The 21,974-nt window shown below is 37.7% G+C and overlaps 1 protein-coding gene across 6 annotated transcripts in view; it reads right to left on the bottom strand.

The window, feature by feature from the left end:
- The window catches only part of Inae (inactivation no afterpotential E), a 43,873-nt gene that overhangs the window by 5,638 nt on the left and 16,261 nt on the right, over positions 1 to 21,974 (bottom strand). For 4 of the 6 annotated variants that reach the window (XM_071715145.1, XM_071715148.1, XM_071715146.1 and 1 more), the window contains 11 exons: positions 13,953 to 14,164; positions 11,613 to 11,714; positions 11,011 to 11,197; positions 10,314 to 10,398; positions 9,543 to 9,871; positions 8,622 to 8,823; positions 8,040 to 8,228; positions 6,917 to 7,207; positions 6,594 to 6,823; positions 6,178 to 6,201; positions 4,888 to 5,017 (listed from right to left, as the gene is read on the bottom strand). In XM_071715145.1, coding sequence (XP_071571246.1) covers positions 4,888 to 5,017; positions 6,178 to 6,201; positions 6,594 to 6,823; positions 6,917 to 7,207; positions 8,040 to 8,228; positions 8,622 to 8,823; positions 9,543 to 9,871; positions 10,314 to 10,398; positions 11,011 to 11,197; positions 11,613 to 11,714; positions 13,953 to 14,164 — 1,981 coding nt within the window. Of the gene's footprint in view, positions 1 to 1,011; positions 1,221 to 4,887; positions 5,018 to 6,177; positions 6,202 to 6,593; positions 6,824 to 6,916; positions 7,208 to 8,039; positions 8,229 to 8,621; positions 8,824 to 9,542; positions 9,872 to 10,313; positions 10,399 to 11,010; positions 11,198 to 11,612; positions 11,715 to 13,952; positions 14,165 to 21,974 lie in introns of all 6 variants that reach the window. The other 2 variants (XM_071715151.1, XM_071715150.1) reach the window with 2 other exon arrangements.

Genomic DNA, 21,974 nt, shown 5'->3' on the forward strand with positions numbered 1-21,974 from the left:
ACGCTACTTCCTACTGTTGTCAATCACACCTGTTTCGATAATTAGTTGCCAGCATGCAAACCAGACGATACTCTCGCCAAAATCTAGTCTAGAATCAATCAGGCCAATCGACTCTAGTCGAGTGCCGAGTGCACAATGAAGACGATATCATCAACCAGTGCATGATGCGCATGCATTTACGTGTATATGCGTGTGTGGATGTAGATATATGGCGTTTACGTGATACCGGTCTCGATCTGTATGGACGATCAACGTTGCGTCAGGAAGTGCTTACCCCTTTACCGGAGCGCGATCGAATAATCAAACTCGTCCTGAAACCGACCGACACGGACCGACTCTCGGATATTTCAATTCGATTAATATTTTGTGTATAGATCGAAATTCCTGATGGACGATGACGCGAATCGAACTCTCATGTAGCACGCGATATCCGCGGAATATATTCTGGTTTAATCCCATTGACCACAGAATGTCACAATTTTAATTTAATATCCGCAAGATATCTCAGTTCGATTCCACGGTATTCGTAAAATATATTTTAATATGCTCTGAACAGAAAGTACCTTGAGGTTTTCGTGAAATAATATCGTATCGAGTAACAATTACGAAAATTGAGTCTTAAAATATGTCGTATTTCTATGTGTAAAAATGTATATACTTCCTAACAAAGAGAAAAAAATATGACAATTTAATTATGAAATCTACCATATTGTTTTATAAAATTAAAGTTTGTGTCGCAAGTGTGTAATAGATATCTTTCTTTGGAATGTAATGAAGAATGATTTGTCCTTTATGACATATCGCGGATAAAATGACGCGACAGAGATCGAGAGAGGAAAAATGGAACGTTAAAAATACCCCCGAGGAGATGCCTCGGGCACATTTATCCTCGTTTGCACACGGATCAATTCTGGACGTTCGAAAATTCTCGGGGAATAATCCTGGGGATCATTTACGACATTTCGCTACGCGAGGCGCTCGAGCCCTGGATCAAGTTCCCCGTCCAAGTACCTTGTGTCGTGGCGCGAGGAGGGTGCGGTAGCGCGGGCGTCCGGTGTACCCCGATGGTGGAGCGCCACGATGCTCGGGTGGTGATCGAGGGGTGGGCCCCTGAACTCGATAGCCGTCGTGTCTATCACCGCGATGGCTGCACTAGCATCGGCCCCCGTCGCCGTCGCTGCCCCCGCTTCTGCGCAGCCCCGATCTCTGCACGCCAACACCTAATCCACATCGCAGCCACCCTCAGCCACCCACTTTGCGCTGATCTCTAACCGCTCTCAATCGCTTAAGGTCGGCCGATTTTTCGCGACGGATTCTTCCAAATACGTTTTGAAAAGATTGCGCGGAATACGGTTTTGTAATTAAAACGTACTAAATTTGTCCAAAGATGAGAAATTTAAACGCTGGATGCCAGTGGGGGATTGCTACGTCCGTCGAACCTCGGCAAACTAATTAAGTAATAACCGTTTCTCGTATTTGCCCCGGAATACAGCGGTTCTATTAACAATCTCGCGATTGCACTCCTCCTTTTCTTTTCTGAAAACGCCAGTCGCTAGCTAATCGAGCTGATGAGCAATTAGGGCTCGATTAGGATCAAGCTAAACATCAACGTCCCTCTCATTGTAGGTCCAAGATGATGATAACGTGATAAAAGAGATTTGTTGTTGTAACGATTGCGCGATTTAATTGCCTGACTTTGTTATAATTTAACTTCTCGATTCTATTTCGGGCTAAATTACGGCTGTTCGAGTTTTATCGGTATAACGCGAAGATCGTATCTGCTTTTCCTGCCGGAATTTCAATTTAAACTTGCTTAGAACAGTCGAACACCCCAATACTGAGTCACGTTAATTTCAATTCGTTCCTTTGGCGGTTTATTACATATTCTTCTTTTCCAATAAACACTTTACACTTGTTTGAAAAACTAAAACATGTTTAATCAGGTCCATGCGTATTTATCGCTAAACGTACAAGATTACGATTTAATATTGGCAGAACAAAGTACATTACAAAGCTGACTACAGTAAAGAAATATAGCATAAAAGTTATAATCATATTAATAAAACAAGTGAATTGCAGAATGGCAAATAGCGGCTACGTGACGCGACTTAAACCAATATATAACTAATGGGCGCAAATCGAGTGTTATTAATAATGCTCAATGCTTTACGATGCTAAAAAACGCTAAAAAATATACGAATATTTCATATATGTATATATAAAATTAATATATAATATCATTTTTATATTTTTTCAGAATTCTTTTATTTTATATCTTGTTTTTAATTCCAAGCGAGTCGTCAATGTCGATACGTCAATGTCAAGAATTAAAAAGCTATTAGAAAGTTTCGATAAATAAACCACGTTGTTCCTGTGGCAGAAAATATTGTATTAATTTAAAAAAACATACATCGCAAAATATACAGAATAACAAAGTTGTTACAGAAATCGTATGCATTCACAAAACGACAAAAGTGTAAAACCTTCAATTTACTTTCGTCTGAATTTTTCGCAGTGGACGTCGTAAAAAAATATATTGATCCACATCATCATCGTGTATTTAGCGCTAAATACGATCGTCCGAATGTCACATTGCTTTGAAATCTCATATGCGATTTTCAAAATGGATAAAAATTATATAAAGTTGAGCAATCGTTTTTAACGGTAAATGCGTGACGAAAATACGAAATATTGTTCTTACAAAAGCGTACATACATGTGCCTTTAGTTTTCAATTTGTACTTTAGATCTTAGTCGTTTTGCGTGCAATAAGCAAAAGAGGAAAACGACGGAGAAAGAGTGAGAGTGAAGAAGAATACAAATCGATCTCGTACAAGAAACGTAGGGAATAATGCGCATCTTTCCTTTAACAAACGAACCAATAGCGGCCAACTCTCGCTTAATGTATATCAAAAATTAAATTTATATATATATAATTACAAAAATATATTATAAAACTGTAACTGTCATATATCATAAAAAAGGGAAAATTGTTAGGAATAAATAATTCTTTATAACTAATAGTCTTGTAATTAAATCATATTAATAATTATTAAGTAATTCATTGAATGATAATTATTTGCATGTATATGACATATATGCATGCATAATGACATTCGTCTACAACAAATATTACTAAAATGTAGTCTATTCTTAGCGCTCTAATATACGTATATATCTAAAAATAGAATACAATTTATATTCTATAAAAGAAATTTAGTTTCTTTTCCTACAATTACCAATTGAATTGTAACCGTTGGTGTGATATAAAATAATTCGTACGTAAAATTAGTGTTTTTCGTGTAAGGGTATCGGCGTGCAAACGATAGCGTATTCATATGCCGCTGGTTGGCCACTATTCGACATACATAGAACGATAATGTCATGCGATGTACGAGGGCATGCACGTCAGTCGTGTTACTCTACTTAGGCGGATGTTAGGAGTAATAAGTACAAGAATATTCAACGAACGCACGTTGCACCAAGTAGCAATATCGTCGAAATAATTAAGGTATCCGCGATATTGAAAGCGAATAATTGTGAGTCCATTCAGTAATCACGATAGCGAACCCAATACCAACAAAACCAAAAGGAGAATTGAAAAATGGAATGGAGAATTTTTTGTTCCCTCGTACCTTTCTTCGGAATCTTTTCAAATTTCTCTCCAATTCGAGATATCCGATGTAGATTCGAATCTTGTACGTTATATAATAATTGTCAATTTTATCATCGAAAAAATTGCGCAGTGATTACCTCGTTATCATCGATTACCGCAATCAACCCTACAAAATTCCCATGCGTCCCTTAATCCTAGCAACACAGACTTGAATCTAAGAAATGCAAACAAAACTTCAAACGATTGATTAAAAAAAGATCCGATATCTCCTTTTGATAAGTTTAGCCATGTTAATTTTTTCATTAATTAATGATATCATCGTTTTATTCGGAACTTTCCGAGAAAAAGAAAACATCAAAAATATTTTGATAGGAGTTATAAAATATATAGCCAAATTTGTCAAGTCCGAACCTTGAAAGAAGTACTTTTTTTCTAAATCTGTCCTGCTAGGTTTTATAAGTCATCTCTACATCGAGTTGTTTTCGTATAATTGCATGTATAATGATACAGTTGCATCGTTCCAAAGTACAGTAATATACACTTGCGGCGAACGCAACTGAACAACTCTTGGACCAATAAAAGCGAGAAACAATATGACGCAAAATAATAATAAATTATACTAGACAAATTATCCGAATCTACAGCTACGCTCTACGCTACTTCAAGTATAAAATCAAAAATAAATAATCACGCATATAGAAAATGCCTCGATGTTTCTTTTTTGTCTGCAACCAACTAAACAATAAATAAGTTTTCTACAGCTATAAACTAACGAGCGATTCCGCACAAGTCTGTCACTCATTGAGTGTCCTAATCGAAGACATCTGAAATTACGTAAGGTCCCTCGATACGCGCGATTATCCCGCGAATCGCGAATTTAATTTCGGTAACGGATCGAGAGGAGGATTTGTCGTTAAAATTAAGATCGTGACTTGCGGGATATCTCATCTCCGCGTGCGACTTGCGGAGAGGACGAATCTCCGGCTGTCAACGCGATTCTGGCAGCGTCTCTTTGCGCTCGTGCACCTCCACGTCGACGACGATCGACGTGCAATCGACACCCGGGCAAATGCGCGCGCGATCAACACCGTTAGCGGACTGATCTACGGTCTTGGTCATCCGATCTCGCTGGACCACCTCGTTGGGGATATCGGACCCGTCGGCGGTCTCTTCTAAGGGTTCGTAATGGCCCGGTTTCACCGACGGGGTTCGGCTCAGTGGTGTTTGCGACCGTTTTACTTGCTGTCGCACGACGCTCGCGTCCCTGCTTACCTTGTTCAACGCGCGTAACATGTTATCCGGCATGTGGTCCTGTATCATCACCGGGCTGATCAGCACCTCGTCGAAATCGCATGGACTGGCCCACAATGCCTGGTACACCGGGTGCTTGTTCAACACTTGTCTGGAATTCAATGTGAAAGAACGCATTTGAGCCAACCGCGAATCCCCTAAATTCGTATGAGACTATGATTGATACATAATTTATTTCTGTTATATATATGAGTTCTTTTTAAATATTATAATTACTCCTTGATGAAGCAGAGAAATTCTTTTATCTTTTATTTATATATCAGCAGCATAAATTAATAAAAAATGTTTCACATTTACATTTTTGTGCTCGCCATAGAAATTAAATTTTTCGTTTAGAATGTTGGAGAACTGCATTTAATATTTTTAAAGCAATCATGTTATGGAAGTTAGTTTTAAACACTTATATCAATTTCGAGGATGGGTAGCAAAAATAAAAATCACTAAATTTACTGATTTTGTTGAAATAAGTATTCGTAATAGAAATCTTTAGCAAAACTCTTCTGATAGATATCTTACTCTCCTATACGTTAGATTATGTATTATTGTACCTTGAATTTTATTATAATAAATAAAATAAGATGTCATGCGTGTGCTAATTTGTTTCCTACAAGAGATCATTTACGATGTGGAAGCATGCAGCTCGATCCACATAAGGACTGTAATCAAAGGACTGTAAGTATTAAATTGCCTAATGAATCATGATAGATCTATTAAAGCTATCAAAAATTACCAAACCACTTCCCTTGGCGTATATCACCCGCGTGGAATATTCTAATCATGCATATGCATTGTATATCCCGAGGAAGATGTATATAAATTCTCGAAAAAAGAATAAATCCTTTTTTCTTAACAATCACCGTTGTAAATTAAATTGTATTATAAATTTCTAATTTAATATTTTTCTTCTTAAATTTATTGAAAACTAACATTGGTCTAATAAAATCTATTGCAAAATTATGTATAATTCGAATTTTATGTTACATAAGGATCGTAATTTTGTTACACCAGGATGTAAGCGATTTATACAAGAAATAAAATTCCGATATATGTGGGCATACATTTTTCTCGGGATATCATAGGTAAAAACCATTACGGAACGAAATTCTGATATCGAAAGATAGCGAGAAGGAGTAACATCCTACGTAATAAATATAGGATATAGGCCCAATAGACGCATGCGGGCAATATCTCCAAAATGCAACAACTCAGAGCAGTAGTCCTGAAAATGTAAAAATTATCTGATAGACATACCTCCAATGCGTCTCATACTTCTGCCTAAAAAAAGAAGGCGCGATTAACTTTTCATTTTTTCCGACTCGACGGAGCGAGATCGAACTTGTCTCGCGCGATACAGAAAGGAGACGATTTAGCTTTAGCGTAATCATTCTTTTAGCACCAATAGAGTTAATTTTATTATAATGGAAAAATATAACGGCGTGATGTTAAATAAAAAAGTAAACAACTGGAGCTAAAAATGTATTATTCGGATATTAAGTATTACGATTTTCTCATGTATCGTTATACTTAGAAGTATTTAATTTTAAATGAGCGAAACTCAAAGTCATTAATGACGGTGCAATCCAATCTTCGAATAAATAATTTTACGAAGTATTCGAGATCTTCTATTTTAGATACGAAGAGAAATACAATTATTAGCTGGTACTCACTCGCCCTTGTTCGGATGATGTCGCACCACGTGTATGATCCGTCCTGGCGGATACAGGGGCCTGTGCAGAGTTAGAGCGATGCTGGAATCGCTGGGTACTATGGTCTGTGCGCGCGCCCGGTCCTTGTCCCGCTGGTATTCGCTGATGCAACCACCGGCCTCCAGGTTGGCCGCCGACGTGGGTGTCGACCCGCAGCCGCAGCACATCACCGAGCAGGCTATTGTCTTCCACTGGAATAATTCGCGGGCAAGCCGACTGCTCAACTATCGATCCAGGCGTGACAAATGTTGATCCAACTTGAGAGAGTCTTTCTATTTTGTTACCTTAGGATCGACGCTTCTCTTTATAGCGTTGATGAGGTCCGCCCTCAGACTTTCCATCTGTCGAAGCCCGATTCTCGGTACTACGTCCTTGCCCACCACCACGGAGGTAATGAATTCCTGCGTGTACTGCTGGGCAGGCATACTCAACAGTCCACCGGGTGGCCCGAATGAGAAGCACATCAGGTCCGGGTAATCCTGCTTCAGCAGGATCGCGAGGATCGCCGCCGTGCCAGCACCCAACGAGTGTCCCACCAAGATCAGCCCAAATTGATGCGTACCCCTAGAGGAATTCTGCGGCAAAATTCGACAAAAATTCCAAATCCTCTTTTTAATCAATCTCAAAATGTTCTTAATTAATTCTGGCATATAAACTCTTTCTAGGACCTCTAGGGAAGTCCAATTACAAAAATATATATTGAATACGAATGCTCGGAGTATCTCCAATATTGAATTTTATATACGAAAAATACAACGGATAAAAATACGAACATTTTACGTTTCGATATGTTTTTACCGAAACCTAAACATAGATTGCCACACAATTTTAGATTATTTTAAATATTTAATTTTGTCTTTGTCTATTCTCGACAAATTTTTTATCGCGATAAATAAATTCAGTGTATACGCGCAACTGGATTGTTTATTCATTTGGTACATTTACGTAACGTACGAAACCGAAAGATTTAATTAAACCGAAATGAAATACACACAACGATACGTTGGCGGGTTAAATACGCGATGAAAAGGTTACCGGCACATTTTGCCGCAAGCAAAAACGTGTGGATGACCCGGATGGTAAATTTTCGCAATGTATATTCAAGACTTCAATCGATGAGAAAGAGCGGTTTACTTTGTATCGTGTAAAAAAAAAAGAGGAAGCTATTAAGGTCCGAAGCAAATGCAATAACTTCGTGCTTTTTTTAAAACGTAAATTAAACGTAAAATTTTTAATATGTATTTTGTTATATATATGCTAAAATTTGCGCTTATATTCGCTGTTGCGCTTGTATTTCGTTATCGGTTATCATGCAAATAACGAGGTAACGTCGATAACACTTCGGGGCGATCGTCTGTTTCAATAACGAGCGACGGGGCACGATTCATTTGCACATAATATGCTTACCTTTGCGCGAGCACGCGCGATAATGTCCTCCTCCAGCAGCTTCTTGCGTATATATTCGGCGGTCTGCACCATCCCCTTGTGTCCGAACCAGTCCTCCCTCGGCGGCGACAAAGGCAACACTTCGCCCTCGGCGTTCAAGTCCGTCAGCACGTCCTTCATGCTTAAGGTCCCTCGTATACTGATCACGATCTATATATACGTGTAAAAGAAACGCGTGATTGAAAAGGAAGAGATAGAAAAAGAAAATAAGGAAGCCGGTAATAATTCTGAAGAAAAACATAAAGTCTCCGAGATGTTAAAACAGTAAAAAATAATATAATAGATTGATAACGTTAATATTGATATATTATAAAAAACCGAGAAATTCGTTAATTAATTAACTCTTTTGCTGTTGAGAAAAATGATTAATTCTCCGGTTCACAATTAAAATCTTATTCTAATCTAGCTGATTCTATCAAGTTATGCTTTACCGTAAATTAATCTGGATATCGATAGAGGATAAATCTCGAACTCTTCGTTTAAAGAGCTAATGCAGCTTCGCGACGACTAACGAACGATAAACCGCGGTCGACAGCGACAAACCTTTCTCTTGGTGTAATCGAGCGCGACGTAGAACGGCGTCTCGCCAACGTCAACGTGGAAGGTCGCATAGACTACTTCGATCTCCCCCAAGTCGAGCATTTTGCTCATAGCGGCGTAATTGCATCGGCAGCAATTGTCCTCGACGATTGTTGGCATGTCCTCGTGACGAGAGCCGCACGGAAGGCAGCAGCAACATTGCAATCTGCACCGCGTGGAGGAGAAGATAAACAAGATAAAGCGGAGGCGACGTCGTGGCCAATGTATCTATGTAGTCGCGGATAAGGTGTCACGGAGAGAAAACAGGCGTGTCACAGGCCATGTATATACGCGAAAATACTGACACAACGAAAAATATAACGGCATACAGTACCTTTTAAATTGACAACCTTTCGCGATCAACTCAATTATAAGTTATGCACCTGTTTCGTTTTATTCTACAACGTTACCGTTACGTCTCGCAGTTATTCGTATTTCAATGTATTGACTTTTGACTTTAATATCCTTCAACTTTTCTTCTCTCACACTTTCTTGTTAGCTCCGTTTCACGATATTTTCCTATATCAAAGTTTTCCTATAGACTTACGTCGCAATAAATTCAAAATTTACAATATACCTGTACAAGATGAGTTCAACGCAAGTAGCGTTACGAGATATGAGAAGTAAAACGAATTTATGAATACTCAAACGCAAAGAATGGAATATCCTTAAGATAATCGAGAATAGAGTATTTTTTGTTCTGTAAAATATTTTGTATGCAACGTAAATCCGTAACAAATCTATGTTGCAAAAAAAATTCGCTTTTAATCTTTTAAAATTAAAAATTTTGCCTGTTGGCGATATTCCGATTGTAATACTTTGTTATAATTACCTGGAGAACGCATATTAAGCGATAATATGGCAAGCTTCGAGCCTCGGAATTACCTGGTGCATAACTGGCAGATTTTGGTGGAGGGATCGATGAGAAACATGGGCCAACCGTAGGCGGCGAGGGCAAAGTGCATATAATGGATAGCCAACTGGAAGTGGCCCAAGTCTCCGTCTTCCGTCAGGGACAGGAACTTTGTGCGCGGAGTGACCGGCACTCCGGACAGGAACTCGTACGTGTCGTTCTTGCGCTGCTTAACTATCAACTCGCGCTCGATTTTTTGAAATTTTCGGAGCAGCACCAGACCAGCTACCACGTCCGATGGCACCACGTCCAGGTCGCGGAAGAAGTCGCTCAGCAACCGGGCGATGTCGGCGAACGAGTTCTGCGAACAGCGAACACATCGTTCTTCCTGTCAAAATATTCGCGATACAACGCACGATTCTTTGTTGAAAATCAAAATAATTTTTCTTTCGGCAAAATTCAATTTAACCTTTGCACCGCTCCGTGCTTTCTCTGTGATCTCTATTCAATTTTCTAAATTCAATTTCCTCTATTTAATCTTAGAATTAAATTCTTTCTTATTTTCTTAAATTAATATTTAATAAATATTTAATAAAAAATATGTTCAAAATTATTTACTATTTTCAACAGATTTATTTTCAGATTATCTACTACTTTTATATAGCAATAGTTTCAAGAATAGTTTCAAGAAATGCATTCTTATACAAAATGTCTTTCTAGACCTACATATTTCTATAATTAGACATAAAGATTTATTTTTCTGGATACCTTCTCCTTTAATTTAATTTGTTCATGCTACTCACTCGATTGCGATCGGAATTACCCATGCAGCAGAACAACAATCTGCACCTATTGTCCCAGCTGTCCTGGTAGGCACGTATAACTTTTCTGCAACACGAGATGTGTACGTCGTGTGTTTACAACGTTCGGATATCCTACCAAGAACGCTAACGCGTAAATCCAAGCAGTCGTAAAAAGCTGCGCGCTAAAAAATTTCGCGACAGTACGTGAGTACGTGGGGCGTAAAAGATGAATGCACGACGAAAAACGGCCATCACGTTGAAAAAATCGCAGCACTGCTTGGATGCATTTAGAAAGGGAAGCACATTTTCCAAGGGAGCTATTTTCCGCAAAATAATCTTACTCTTTCGGACTCTGTCCGTTTTCTCAAGTTTTATTTGTAATAAAGCCAGATTCAATATTAAACTACGTTTGCTTGACATTGAAGGTATAAAATAAGGAGAAAATAAAGATAGAAATATGAGAGATCGTTTCTTGTCTTTTTTTCAGAAAAATACGTGAGAATGTGGAATGCTTAATTTTATGCAGTTTGTAATTACAATGCGCATAAAAATGCAAAGAGAACGTCGTGAAAGAAATTCTTGCAAAATTGAGAAAAGAATAAGTTATGCTCGAAGCTAAAGCGCTGGACAAGACGCAATGGGCAAAATGTGAAAAAGAAATTGCGAAATATTTTCGTATACCAATAAGACAACTTACCGTTGTCGCCAATTTCGACTTCTGCTGCCGCTGCGTTTGTAATGCAATCTTGCCCCCCTCGTTTCTGCCTCCCTCATGCTGCGCTGATACTTCTTCATCTTCACCCAGGACCTGCCAGCGGCATCGTATGTGCACCAAATGGTCACCATCATCAACGCCAGCAAGCACCAGTTCGATATCACCAAACCTGTTCAGCGCAATTCAAATCGATTTCGCGTTTGGCGACATGTTTGCTTTACAGTCAAAAGTTAAATTTTGCAAAATAACACAAAATATTCTTGCGTAATAGGAAAAAGGTGAACATATAAGCTAACAACCGTTGCCGAAAGAAATAAGCATATATTTGTAATATCTATATTTTCCAGTTATTTGATAATAATATTTTATTTGAATATCTTCCTATTTAATTTCAAATTTTTAACTTATTCATTTTGTAAGTAAAAGTTAAATACGCGAATTATCGATCTCAATTGTTAACTGTTTGACTAGTTTATAAAGATACAGTTTTATTCTCACATTGCCTCACGATATAGCTCTATCTACGGACAGTTAATCGATAAATTCTTAACACTGTTACGGAAAAACGCAGTTATCGAACTTACCTAGCATAACATCCTTAGCTTGGTCCACTGGACAGGTTTGATAATAATGCACTAGCCAAGTAACACCTGCGCACAGCCATCCGGTCTCCACCAGTACCAAGACTGAAAACAAACCGCCGTAAAACTCCATGTCGTCATGATAATCTCATTCTCTCTTCCACCCCCGATGCAACGATTCGAGCGAAATAACTCTCTTAATTAATCGGTACGCGAGAGAATTTTTTTAAATAAAAACGAAAGAAGGTTGTAAAGAACAGGAAATTTTGAAATATTATCTCCCCGCTATTATCTCTCGTTATTATGCGCTTTTCTACGTCGTTTTAGCTCACGCAGAAGCCTTTTTATATATAATGAGAAAGTACGCTTGTCACGTCGACATCACGTTGGATAGAAAGATTGAAGAAATCGACGACATGCAAACTCACAAAAGCTTTCTTCGATGTCGCGAAGCTTACAATAGCGGGTATCAGCGCTCGCCTTCCGAAGCGGAAACGCACAACCGAGGGGGTGGCTAGCGCGTTTCCGCCGGCGAAACAAATACAGTTGACCCAGTTGCGACAATAACCGCGACTGTCGATTTGAAATGCTTTCGAATCATCGCATAGGATTAACAAACGGACTCGAAATATCTGGTACACCACCGTTGTCACGTTGAATTTTAATGAGATAGTAGGAGAAATAGCTACATTTTGTTATTTACTTGTACGTTCCTCGAGCAAAAATTCTATAGTATTCAACATTAAATATCCGCAATTAAGTTCTTTTTAAAGCTTCAACCACAAAAAGTTTAAATCCAATGAATTTGTTATAAGGTCTATTTAATTTAATTTAATTTATTGCGATGCTAGTGGAGAAATACAGTTGTAGAGAGTATAAAATAAAGAGTGCATCACGCAAATGATGAGGCATCAACACGTGTTGTTTACTAAGCCTACCAGTGGAGACAGTGTAAGTAATATATAATATACAAACGATGGATTCGCTCACGAGAATAAAATTTTGTTGCACAACACATTCGTCAGAATTTACAATATGCACACGGTAACATAGGTGTACATACACTCGCACACATTTGAACCTAAGGCCTAAAACGCGTGATAAAACTTCAACCTTTTCTTCTTCTCTCATGTATAACTTATAATTCTTCGTACGTGCGGTAGATTTCTTTATTCTCGATACGGGTTTCAATCCTTACCAAGGTCCTCACCGATCGATGGCCCTGAGTGAACCAAACAAACTTCTGCTCATCGGTGCACCGACTGAGAACCTTAATAAAAGTTGAAACCCGTATCAAGACTACCAGATAAAGAAATCTACAAAGAATTAAGCACGTGGAAAAAAAGTAGAAAACGTTGTCTCAGGCCTTACACCTTACATTTATAATTTGTAACAAATGAGTCGATTAATTTTATTAAATTTAAATTTATCAAAGATATTGTCATTAGGAATCAATGTGACGATGATATTTCTTTAGATTAAATATAAGTTTAAGTTATATTCAAAATTATACATAAAATGCGATGACGAGAAAAGTAATTGGTCTTTGGCTTCCTAGAACTCAATATTTCGCGTCACTCCATTTACATCATCCGACGTTGAATTATAATCGAATCGCGAGTTCATTCCGCGAAATTTAACGATACTGCGATGAAAAATAAATCACGGAGAGCGAAAAGGCGCTTAAGTAAAAATGAGGGCACTCCGTATTTTAACGTGTACATAAGTCAAAACAGCTCTCGTAACAGGCAAACGTGGAAATTCCTTAAAAAGGCGAAAAATACTCGGATATAAAATTAGAATTAAAATAAAAAAGCGCTAGTAGCGAAAAATTAAAACGTGTTAGACGTTTACATATGATACACAACAACAGGGGATGTTATATACAACGTGTAGCACGACAAATATTATGATTGTCATCAAACCATTTCATCAATATGTTTCATGTTGACGGTTTCTCAATATTGGTCCATGAAAGTTTAATAATATTCCCGACAGGCAACATCGGTATATCGAGAATAGATATACCGATCGCGAGCGATTAAAAAAGATTCGTATCGCATGAAATATATGACGAAGCGTTTTTGCTATTTCTGATATTTCATATCTTTTTCTTCTTTTTGGAATGGGTTCTCTTGTTGCAGAAAAAGACATGCGTAAAAATCAAGATAAAAAAAACGTAAAATAAAATCGTAAAAAGTTCATGTACTCTAGGGTAAAATGCATTGCTCCCGAAACGCGGTTTTAGGAGCTGTTACGAGTTTTATTTCTTCTTATTCCGCTTGCCGCTTCGATCGAGATGTAGACATTGATTGACAGTAGATACAAGATAAAGATACTCACACAGTCGAAAGTAAAGGACGTACTGCATCGGCGCTCTCGCCGTTGTGTCCAGGATGCTGCCCCTCGTCGCCAGGAAGCAGATGGAGAATTCCACCGCTATGCAGACCACGAAAAGACCTTCATATCCGATCACGTATTCCCACAAGAGAAGAATGCAGGTATCGCTACGATCCCACTCGAGAATCCCCAGTAGAACGCCTAGCACTGTCAACCTGCGAATCCATAAAGAAGTCCCTTTAAAGCGGATAGAATTCGTGAGGTAAATACACCTAAATCTAGTTCTCAGCGATAAATACATCTCTGGGATTATACGTGTCAGGGATTTAAACCTTTGCAGCCTTTGAACGCGCACACAGTCATATTTCCCAGTTTACATATTACAAGGTATTAATCATTTCGTAACAATAAATAACTTCATTATTATCCAAAAAATTCAAATTCGGGAATCAATTAAAAAGTAAAATTATATAATAATGAAATTATTTAATAAATGTAGCATACTTCTCGGATGTCTGTAAAGAGATCGACTGTCTCTTTGTGCAAAGACTTCCGACCATTAGGTAACCTAATTGCTATTATGTAATCTATTACATAACGACGGCAGGATATCGAGTTCGTCGTTGACATTATTAATCAGAGTACGCTTTCAACTACATCATCGACGACCACGGATAGATAAACGACAGATATATAGATAAAGGCGGAACAACCTTTCGCGAATGTTGACGTTGGGAAAGTTTGCATATTCGAACTTTACGAACCGCGGCGTTTTGTTGCACACAGCGTATAGATCACCCTTACAGCACACGCTAGATAGAACCATTCGGGACCATCGGTGGACCGTGCAATGAATGCAACCGCATGGAACTGCAGCGAGAAGCTTTCAAGCGGTTTGATCAACCGGAAGCCCCATTTAGTGAACACTAGACAAATGATCTTCGACGCGGTGTTTTTTGGTCCTCGAAAGCTGCCAGGAAAACGCCAGAGAAGATTAATTCCATGGAAATTAATTCCGTTCTAAAAGAAAAAAAGTATTGGCCCGTATATCTCCCGCAGATATTGGTAAAGTAAATTTTTATTTTAATTCGTTTATATCAAGGAACTAAAAAAACTGGGAGCACATATAGATTATTCATAACTGTACGTTAAATCTCTCTGTTTTACATACGTTGGAACTGTGACCGTCTCTTTATTGTTATCGGAAATTGAACAACGGTTAGAGCACCTCTGAATCAACGATAGTAAAGAATCAAATTTCGAAGAATTTGATTAATTAAGTTACGTATAAGTATAAGTAAAAATTAGAAGAATGGATTCTACATATTTATGATATTTATAATATTTATGATATAACAGTAAAATATAATATTTTATTGAGATTATTAATAACGTCGACCTCTAAGTAAAAATCAATGTGAAATTCTGTCACGGACAAGATCTCGTCTATATCCTATTGACCTTTTCTCTTCGAGATATCAAGGATATGTTTGCCAAGGTAATGGCAGTCCTTTCAAATTGAACGATGGTGACATCGTATGTACACATATGCAGTACGACATATATATATATATATATATATATATATATATATAGTTTGAAACGACGGAATATGATGGTATAATACATATACCATCATATTCCGCGTCATTTTACACTATGCGGCACTATGCGGTATGACACTCGGTCAGCGAACAAGTCCCGAATACATCGCGGACGGAATGTCTCATCGGTCGTGTCTCGTTGACACGCGCAGAACACGTATCAGCCGGGAGACGTGTTCTCTGTGACACGTAAAATATTTCTTCCCCGAGATCGTTTAGACACGTAGAACCGACCGCACCTTGTACGCACAAAGCCTATTTTAAACGATCTATATTTTACAGACTGTGGACTAGGGATGGTCGGTCTGTCAGGTATCGCTTAAAAGTATATTTATAAATATTTAAAAAAATTGTTTAGTTACGAATATGCACCCTGCATTGCGCGATGCATCTTGTATATTAAAATATTCGAAAGATTACATTCTTTTGCAAAATATGAAACATACATATATCTTTGAATAAAAATATTTTAATTTTCTTTGGTGCGATATTTTCTGTTGCATATAATAAAAATTTCTTTGTTACTAATATATACAATTTCGCACTGTACAGTAAAAATACAAACTTATACGAATAGTTAGATACAATAGTTGGGACATCTCTTTGTGCAACCATGCTTGAACGTGGCACGTGTCGCGCATAAGGTAGATCGACCGTAATGCGAACGAAGAAATCCAAGGCAAAGTGAGATAAAGAGAAGGAATGAGAGATTGAAAAATCGACCAGGAAGGGAGCTAAAGAAGAGAAGGAAATGCTGCGAGGGAACGAGAGATAGCAGACAACGAGGCAGAGGGTCGTCAGAACGTTGGATGTTGCTGCGTGGTGGTTTCGTATCGATTTACCTTGTAGCCGGCTTTTCTGCCGTTTCTATCACGGCCCGTGTCGTTCCTCGCCTTTTCCATCAGACTCGAGACAAAACGGCCGAGAAAAATCCAAAGCCATTCTCGTTCTTTGCGATTCCATATCGAAGCGAATTAAAGGTGTCACGGGTATTTCTCTCGAGCGCTAGAGATTTTAATTTTTTCCGCCAAGATCTAATTCAATCCTTAGCCGGAGAGTAATAAAGGTGTATAACTGGAGCATCCTACTCCCCTTTTCCGTACTAAAAATAGCTGATCTGTTAAGAGCAAGTTTACTATGGAACGAACGCCGCGAGTAGAGTTCGAGCAGATACCAAGAAAACAAATAGAAGTAACACATTTGAAACAAAGGAAAATAAAAAATAGGTTTGTCGAAAACCCTTACAATTAAAAGACAAAATAAAATACGAATGAGATATAACGTTATCTTTTTAAGGATCATCAAACATGAAAAATACTTTTTTAGTACAAGCAAGAATTCATGTATTATACAGAATATCTTTGAAATTATACATGGGAGTCTTTTATATTTTATAAGATGTAAACTATGGCTTGTCTGCGGACGGCGGGCGGCGTAAACGAAATTGCGGCAATCAGAAACTTCGCATTTTGTCGGCGATTTGTATTCCGGTAACTTTCCCGATATTTGCATCGTGGCCTTCGTTCCTGTGAGCTCGCCTTGCTTCGCACCCTTCGAACTACGGGGGATGTCAATTTACGCAATTACTGGTTTGATTACCTCAAGTACGCGACTTACTCAGGTACGCGATTTATAAAAGCATCGCAACCAATTTCGAAAGCGATTTCTCCTTGAATGTAGAATAATTTCGATGGTACATCTATCTATAGCTTTCTTTATCATGCTTATACTGCATTTCAAAACTTTATAAAATTGCTTTTAAAAAAAAAAGAAGTAAAAAATATAAAATTTAATTTTTTAACGTTACCACGATTCAATATTCAACAAAAATATAGAATAATTTTTGTATTTTACATTTGAGTGTGTATACGTGTAGTTTAATATCACTGCAGAATCATATTTCACATTTCTATATTTTTTGACGAAAATTTTTTCAAAGGCACCATAAGATATATATGTATTAAAAAAGTCACACACAGAATTAATCAACAGCAAAGAGATTCTCATGCAGAAAATTTAGCGCTGCTGTTCAACAATTCTTACGCAACATTTTATACGTAATATTGTCACATAATTTTCACATCATGTAATTTTCGTCTAATGCGATTGCATAAGTTGAATAGTTAGTCGTTTAATAAACTTGTTTGAGATATCAGCGTAGAATACAATAGTGACAATGTTCCAGCATTCTCCATTCAACGTTGACTTTACGCTACGACTAGAGTCTAGCATCTATTGTATATTATGACTCCCCCAAAGTGCCGTTGTGGAAAGCAACAGAACACTATTTGATACTATACGTTATATTTGAGTCACGCTACGGATAACATATTTAGATACACGGAAATTCTTGGGCTAATTCCGAACAAACAAGCGCTTCAATTAATTACATCATTATACCTGAAATTAATATCGCATTCGAGACACAATTTAAGGCAAGTATTAAATTGTAATATAAATTTTAGATTAAATTATATCTCTATTGTAATGAAACAATACAAGTGAATGCCAAAGCGCGAACTTTCCCGATAATCTAAATAGCGAAATCGAAACGACTACACCGTTACTGTACGATACAATAATATCGAAAAAAATTCTTTGCACGTAAACGGTATTATTTTAATTGACGGTGCTTAAAACAGAATGTCAAGAGAGTGCAGTGAATAGCGGCAGTGAAAAGAGTTGGCGTTTGCGCGGCCGGTCCGTAGAAAAAACGCGATCCAGTTAACGTCCTGTTTAACATGGCCGCTTTCAACGTCTCATTACCGAATCTCGCAAAAACTTACGCAGATGAAAAACCACATTTTCCGCTCCTTCTCGAGACTCGTTGATACTCTCACCGATTTAGCTGGAAATTTAACAATGTACTTCGTACAGAAAGTGGTTTCGTTAAATCCGTGTTATGTTTGCTAAATGATAAACATCAATTTCTGTGATATTATATTTCTCTACTCTTTTAATACTGTTACTTAAAAATTATTTCTAAGAACCGTTTATTTTAAAAACTTTTGACAACTCCCGTAAATCGATTTAGATTATTAACGATTTATAGTTCCGGCCCTAGTTATAGATTTATCGCAATGTATTATATCAGTTCTCGTAATCTTCTCATCATTTCTTCAAGAGAAGAATAATATGGTCGATAATGTCTTGTGCATTGACCATATAAAGAGGCGCCGTAACGTCTGCTCTTCAATCTCGTGAGACATTCCCGATAATCTTGTGAAATCAGGTCAATCTATGAGCGGAAATTTGACGTTAATCCCTATCACCCATCATCGAATAACTTTTAAACATTCATATTTAACGTGATTTTATACCATTTGTTTTGTGCTGATGCTTCGTAATAAATATGAGGATCATTAAAGTCGGAGAGAAATAAATGCGACTGTTTTCTGTGACAAAGTGTGAGTGGAGTAAGTATTAAATGGAAGGGACGGAACCGCACTAATTACCCGAGCAAGTTTCGAGACAGCTGTATCGTTGAATTTCGCGGATGAGGGGTTTAAGACGATCTTAGTATTGTACTTGGAACGTGCGAGTACGTGCCAGAGGAGATATAGAGAGTAGAGAGTGCCAACAACACGCGGGGAATTTCGACTCTCATACCCCGAAACTAAAACAATCAATGTTTGTTATATAAGCGAGGAAGCGAACGAGACGAGAAGATAAATGAAAGTCCTCGACGATAGGTCTTTCCATTTCCGAGCTGCGGGGAAATATATCGGACATTCCAATTCCGAAGATGTCTATATTTGAGCGGCAATATAACTTGTAATCCATTAACTTGAAATCGTCATCTTTCACTTCGGAGATAAATCGCGCGAAGATACATATCGTTACGACTAATGGCATAAGCAATCAGTCATCTAATCTTTCATTTTCAAAGGAAAATTATTTTTATGAGATATATTTAATTATTTATATGTAGGGTGATTTTCGCGTTTCAACTGATATTGACTTTTTAATGTATCATTACCTAATTGTTAAACTTTCGTTTGAAGCATTTTTCCAGAAAACGCACGATTCGAAAGAAAAATCGATCGCTCAAAATAAACCATTCTCTTTTTATAAGAATGATGTAAAATAAAATTTGTAAAATATAAGGACGGAATAAATAATGTAAGAATAAAGGAAAATTTGTAAAATATCGTTTCTTTTTTTCATGTTTCTGCGCGCTTTAGCAAACCTTTTTTTCGTACGCTCGCGAGAACACGAACGCGCGCCGTACACGTTTTCACAAGACTAATGTGTAATCAACAACGCGGATTAATTCTTGCCGAGGAGGTGTTTTGGAAATTTCCGCGATGCAGGCGCGCGCGGTGCAATGCCGCAGTACCCGGGTAATCGTAACCTTTGACATTTAGACGTTCCTCATATCCGGTCGACTAAAGCTCAATACCGTGCCCGCGGAATTAATGATAGAGAAGATCAGCCGAATTAAACGTCGCATGCACAAATGTCGCCGCGACTTGACACTTTCGATAGAAAAGCTCGTTCTTTGATTTTTGATTCAAGGATCCTCGAGAGCTCTGCGATGATTCTACGCGACGAAATTGACGTGCGTTATGTATATTCCCGGATTTCTGAATAATTTAAGTGATACACTGCCCCGTTGTACTGTAATATCAAACATTAAATCTGGGAGTTGTGGAGCAACGAGCAGTTATAAATCTGCCAGCAAGCGCAGAGATACAAAGATATCGTTATATTGTGTGTACTGCCGTAAATTTTTATTACCATTCAATAATTGTCTTGACCTATAATAGAGTTAACACGAGATTCGAGTATCCAATGCTCGCAATTGCTGTAGCAATCAACGATACGACCCGTATGATATCGGGAAATGGGTGAGAAAATCGGAATAGTTTAACGAAACTCCATTACGACTATAACCGTGCGCGATTTCACACGCGATGGCGACTGCATTCTCGGAAAAAGCAATCTCGGCGTAATAAATTCGTCGATTGAGTGATCATTGCGACGAAGGAAATAAAAGATAAGCGGAGATACAATTTTACGGGACGATTTAACAGAGATCCAAATGCGTTTTCTTCTTCACGTCGACATTTGTCAAAATTTGTTGGCGTGCTAAGAAAAGATATAGTAGCAGAAGAAATTTTATTGTATGAAATTCTATTTGTCAACGGATTATCTCTAAAATAAGAAAATGTCAACTGGTTCAAGAGTAAAATTGGATCTCAAGATGTCCAATGAAACAATAGAGCTAAGGAGCTTTCACTAATGAGAGTCGCTCTCGAGAAATAAAAGCCGGGGTCGAAGCCTAAAAAGCCAAATATTCCGAAAATTCCATCTGCGCGATCATTTATATCCCAACGTGACCGAAACTGCCAGCTCTCTTACATTACGAGCTACAGGACAAAGGACTATTTATCGCTGTGAAACGCTGAAGTAGTATACCGGGTGTCTCAACATTTCGTCTTTCTTCTAAATCTAAATTATAGACATTAGAAGCCAAAGATAAATGGTGATTGTTTTAATATCGGAAAGATAATAATTTTCTCGTTGTAAGCGATTAAAAATCAAGAAGTTTTGACTTAAATTTGAGAAATGAGAATAAATATTGGAGCCTTGATCTTCGCTCAATTTTAAATGCATAATCTATTTTCAGAAAATCTCTGATGTTTAATTATTTAATGTTGAAAACACTGAAAAATCAGTGCTAAAGAAAATTTGGATTTGCCAAAAACTTGACGGTTGCAATACGATTTCTGATACACCTTGTATACCGATTTCATGATTCGATGGGGATAGCCGTATGGCGAATTTCATGAAGGGGACGCACAGGGATTTGCATCGCCGTGGTAAAAGGATCCTGCACCCTCGCACTGACGCTCGGGGATGCTGAATCGTTTGATGACGGTGCACCCCGTTGTTTTAGACTGCCCCCGCCGAAGGCGAATATTGAACCGTTCGTCCAGAAAAAAATCGAAAGTCGTAAATTTTGTGTGCGAATATCGACGTGACATATATAATATATATATATATAGTTCAGCATAATCGCGTTTTTATCACGCTTGTTGTACTGGTTACAATTTCATTACATAACATCTATTTGCAATAGGAAGCTTTTCGCAATTTTATTTCGTAGAAAATGTTATATAACGTAAAATACAGAATAACATGAAAATCATGCAAGAAGAGAATTATATGTACATAGAATATGCAGGAAATAAATATGAAAATAATTTAGAGACGAAATTCTTTTTCCATTCGTAAACACAGTTACGTTTACACGTAAACAGATAATTAAATAAAAATAATTACTAAGCAAGCACGCAAGAGGTGTTAAAAGAATCGCTTAAAAATAATTTGTCTCCAACTATAATTTGAAATATTCTGATGTCTGCTTTTCATAAATATTTCCTTTCGAGTCACAGGTGAAGGAAATGGATTGCTA

This window comes from Temnothorax nylanderi, unplaced genomic scaffold (assembly GCF_030848795.1).
Source record: "Temnothorax nylanderi isolate EJ_2023f unplaced genomic scaffold, tnyl_v1.0 TNYL_tig0154_pilon, whole genome shotgun sequence".
In the NCBI taxonomy this organism is placed as follows: Eukaryota; Metazoa; Arthropoda; class Insecta; order Hymenoptera; family Formicidae; genus Temnothorax; species Temnothorax nylanderi.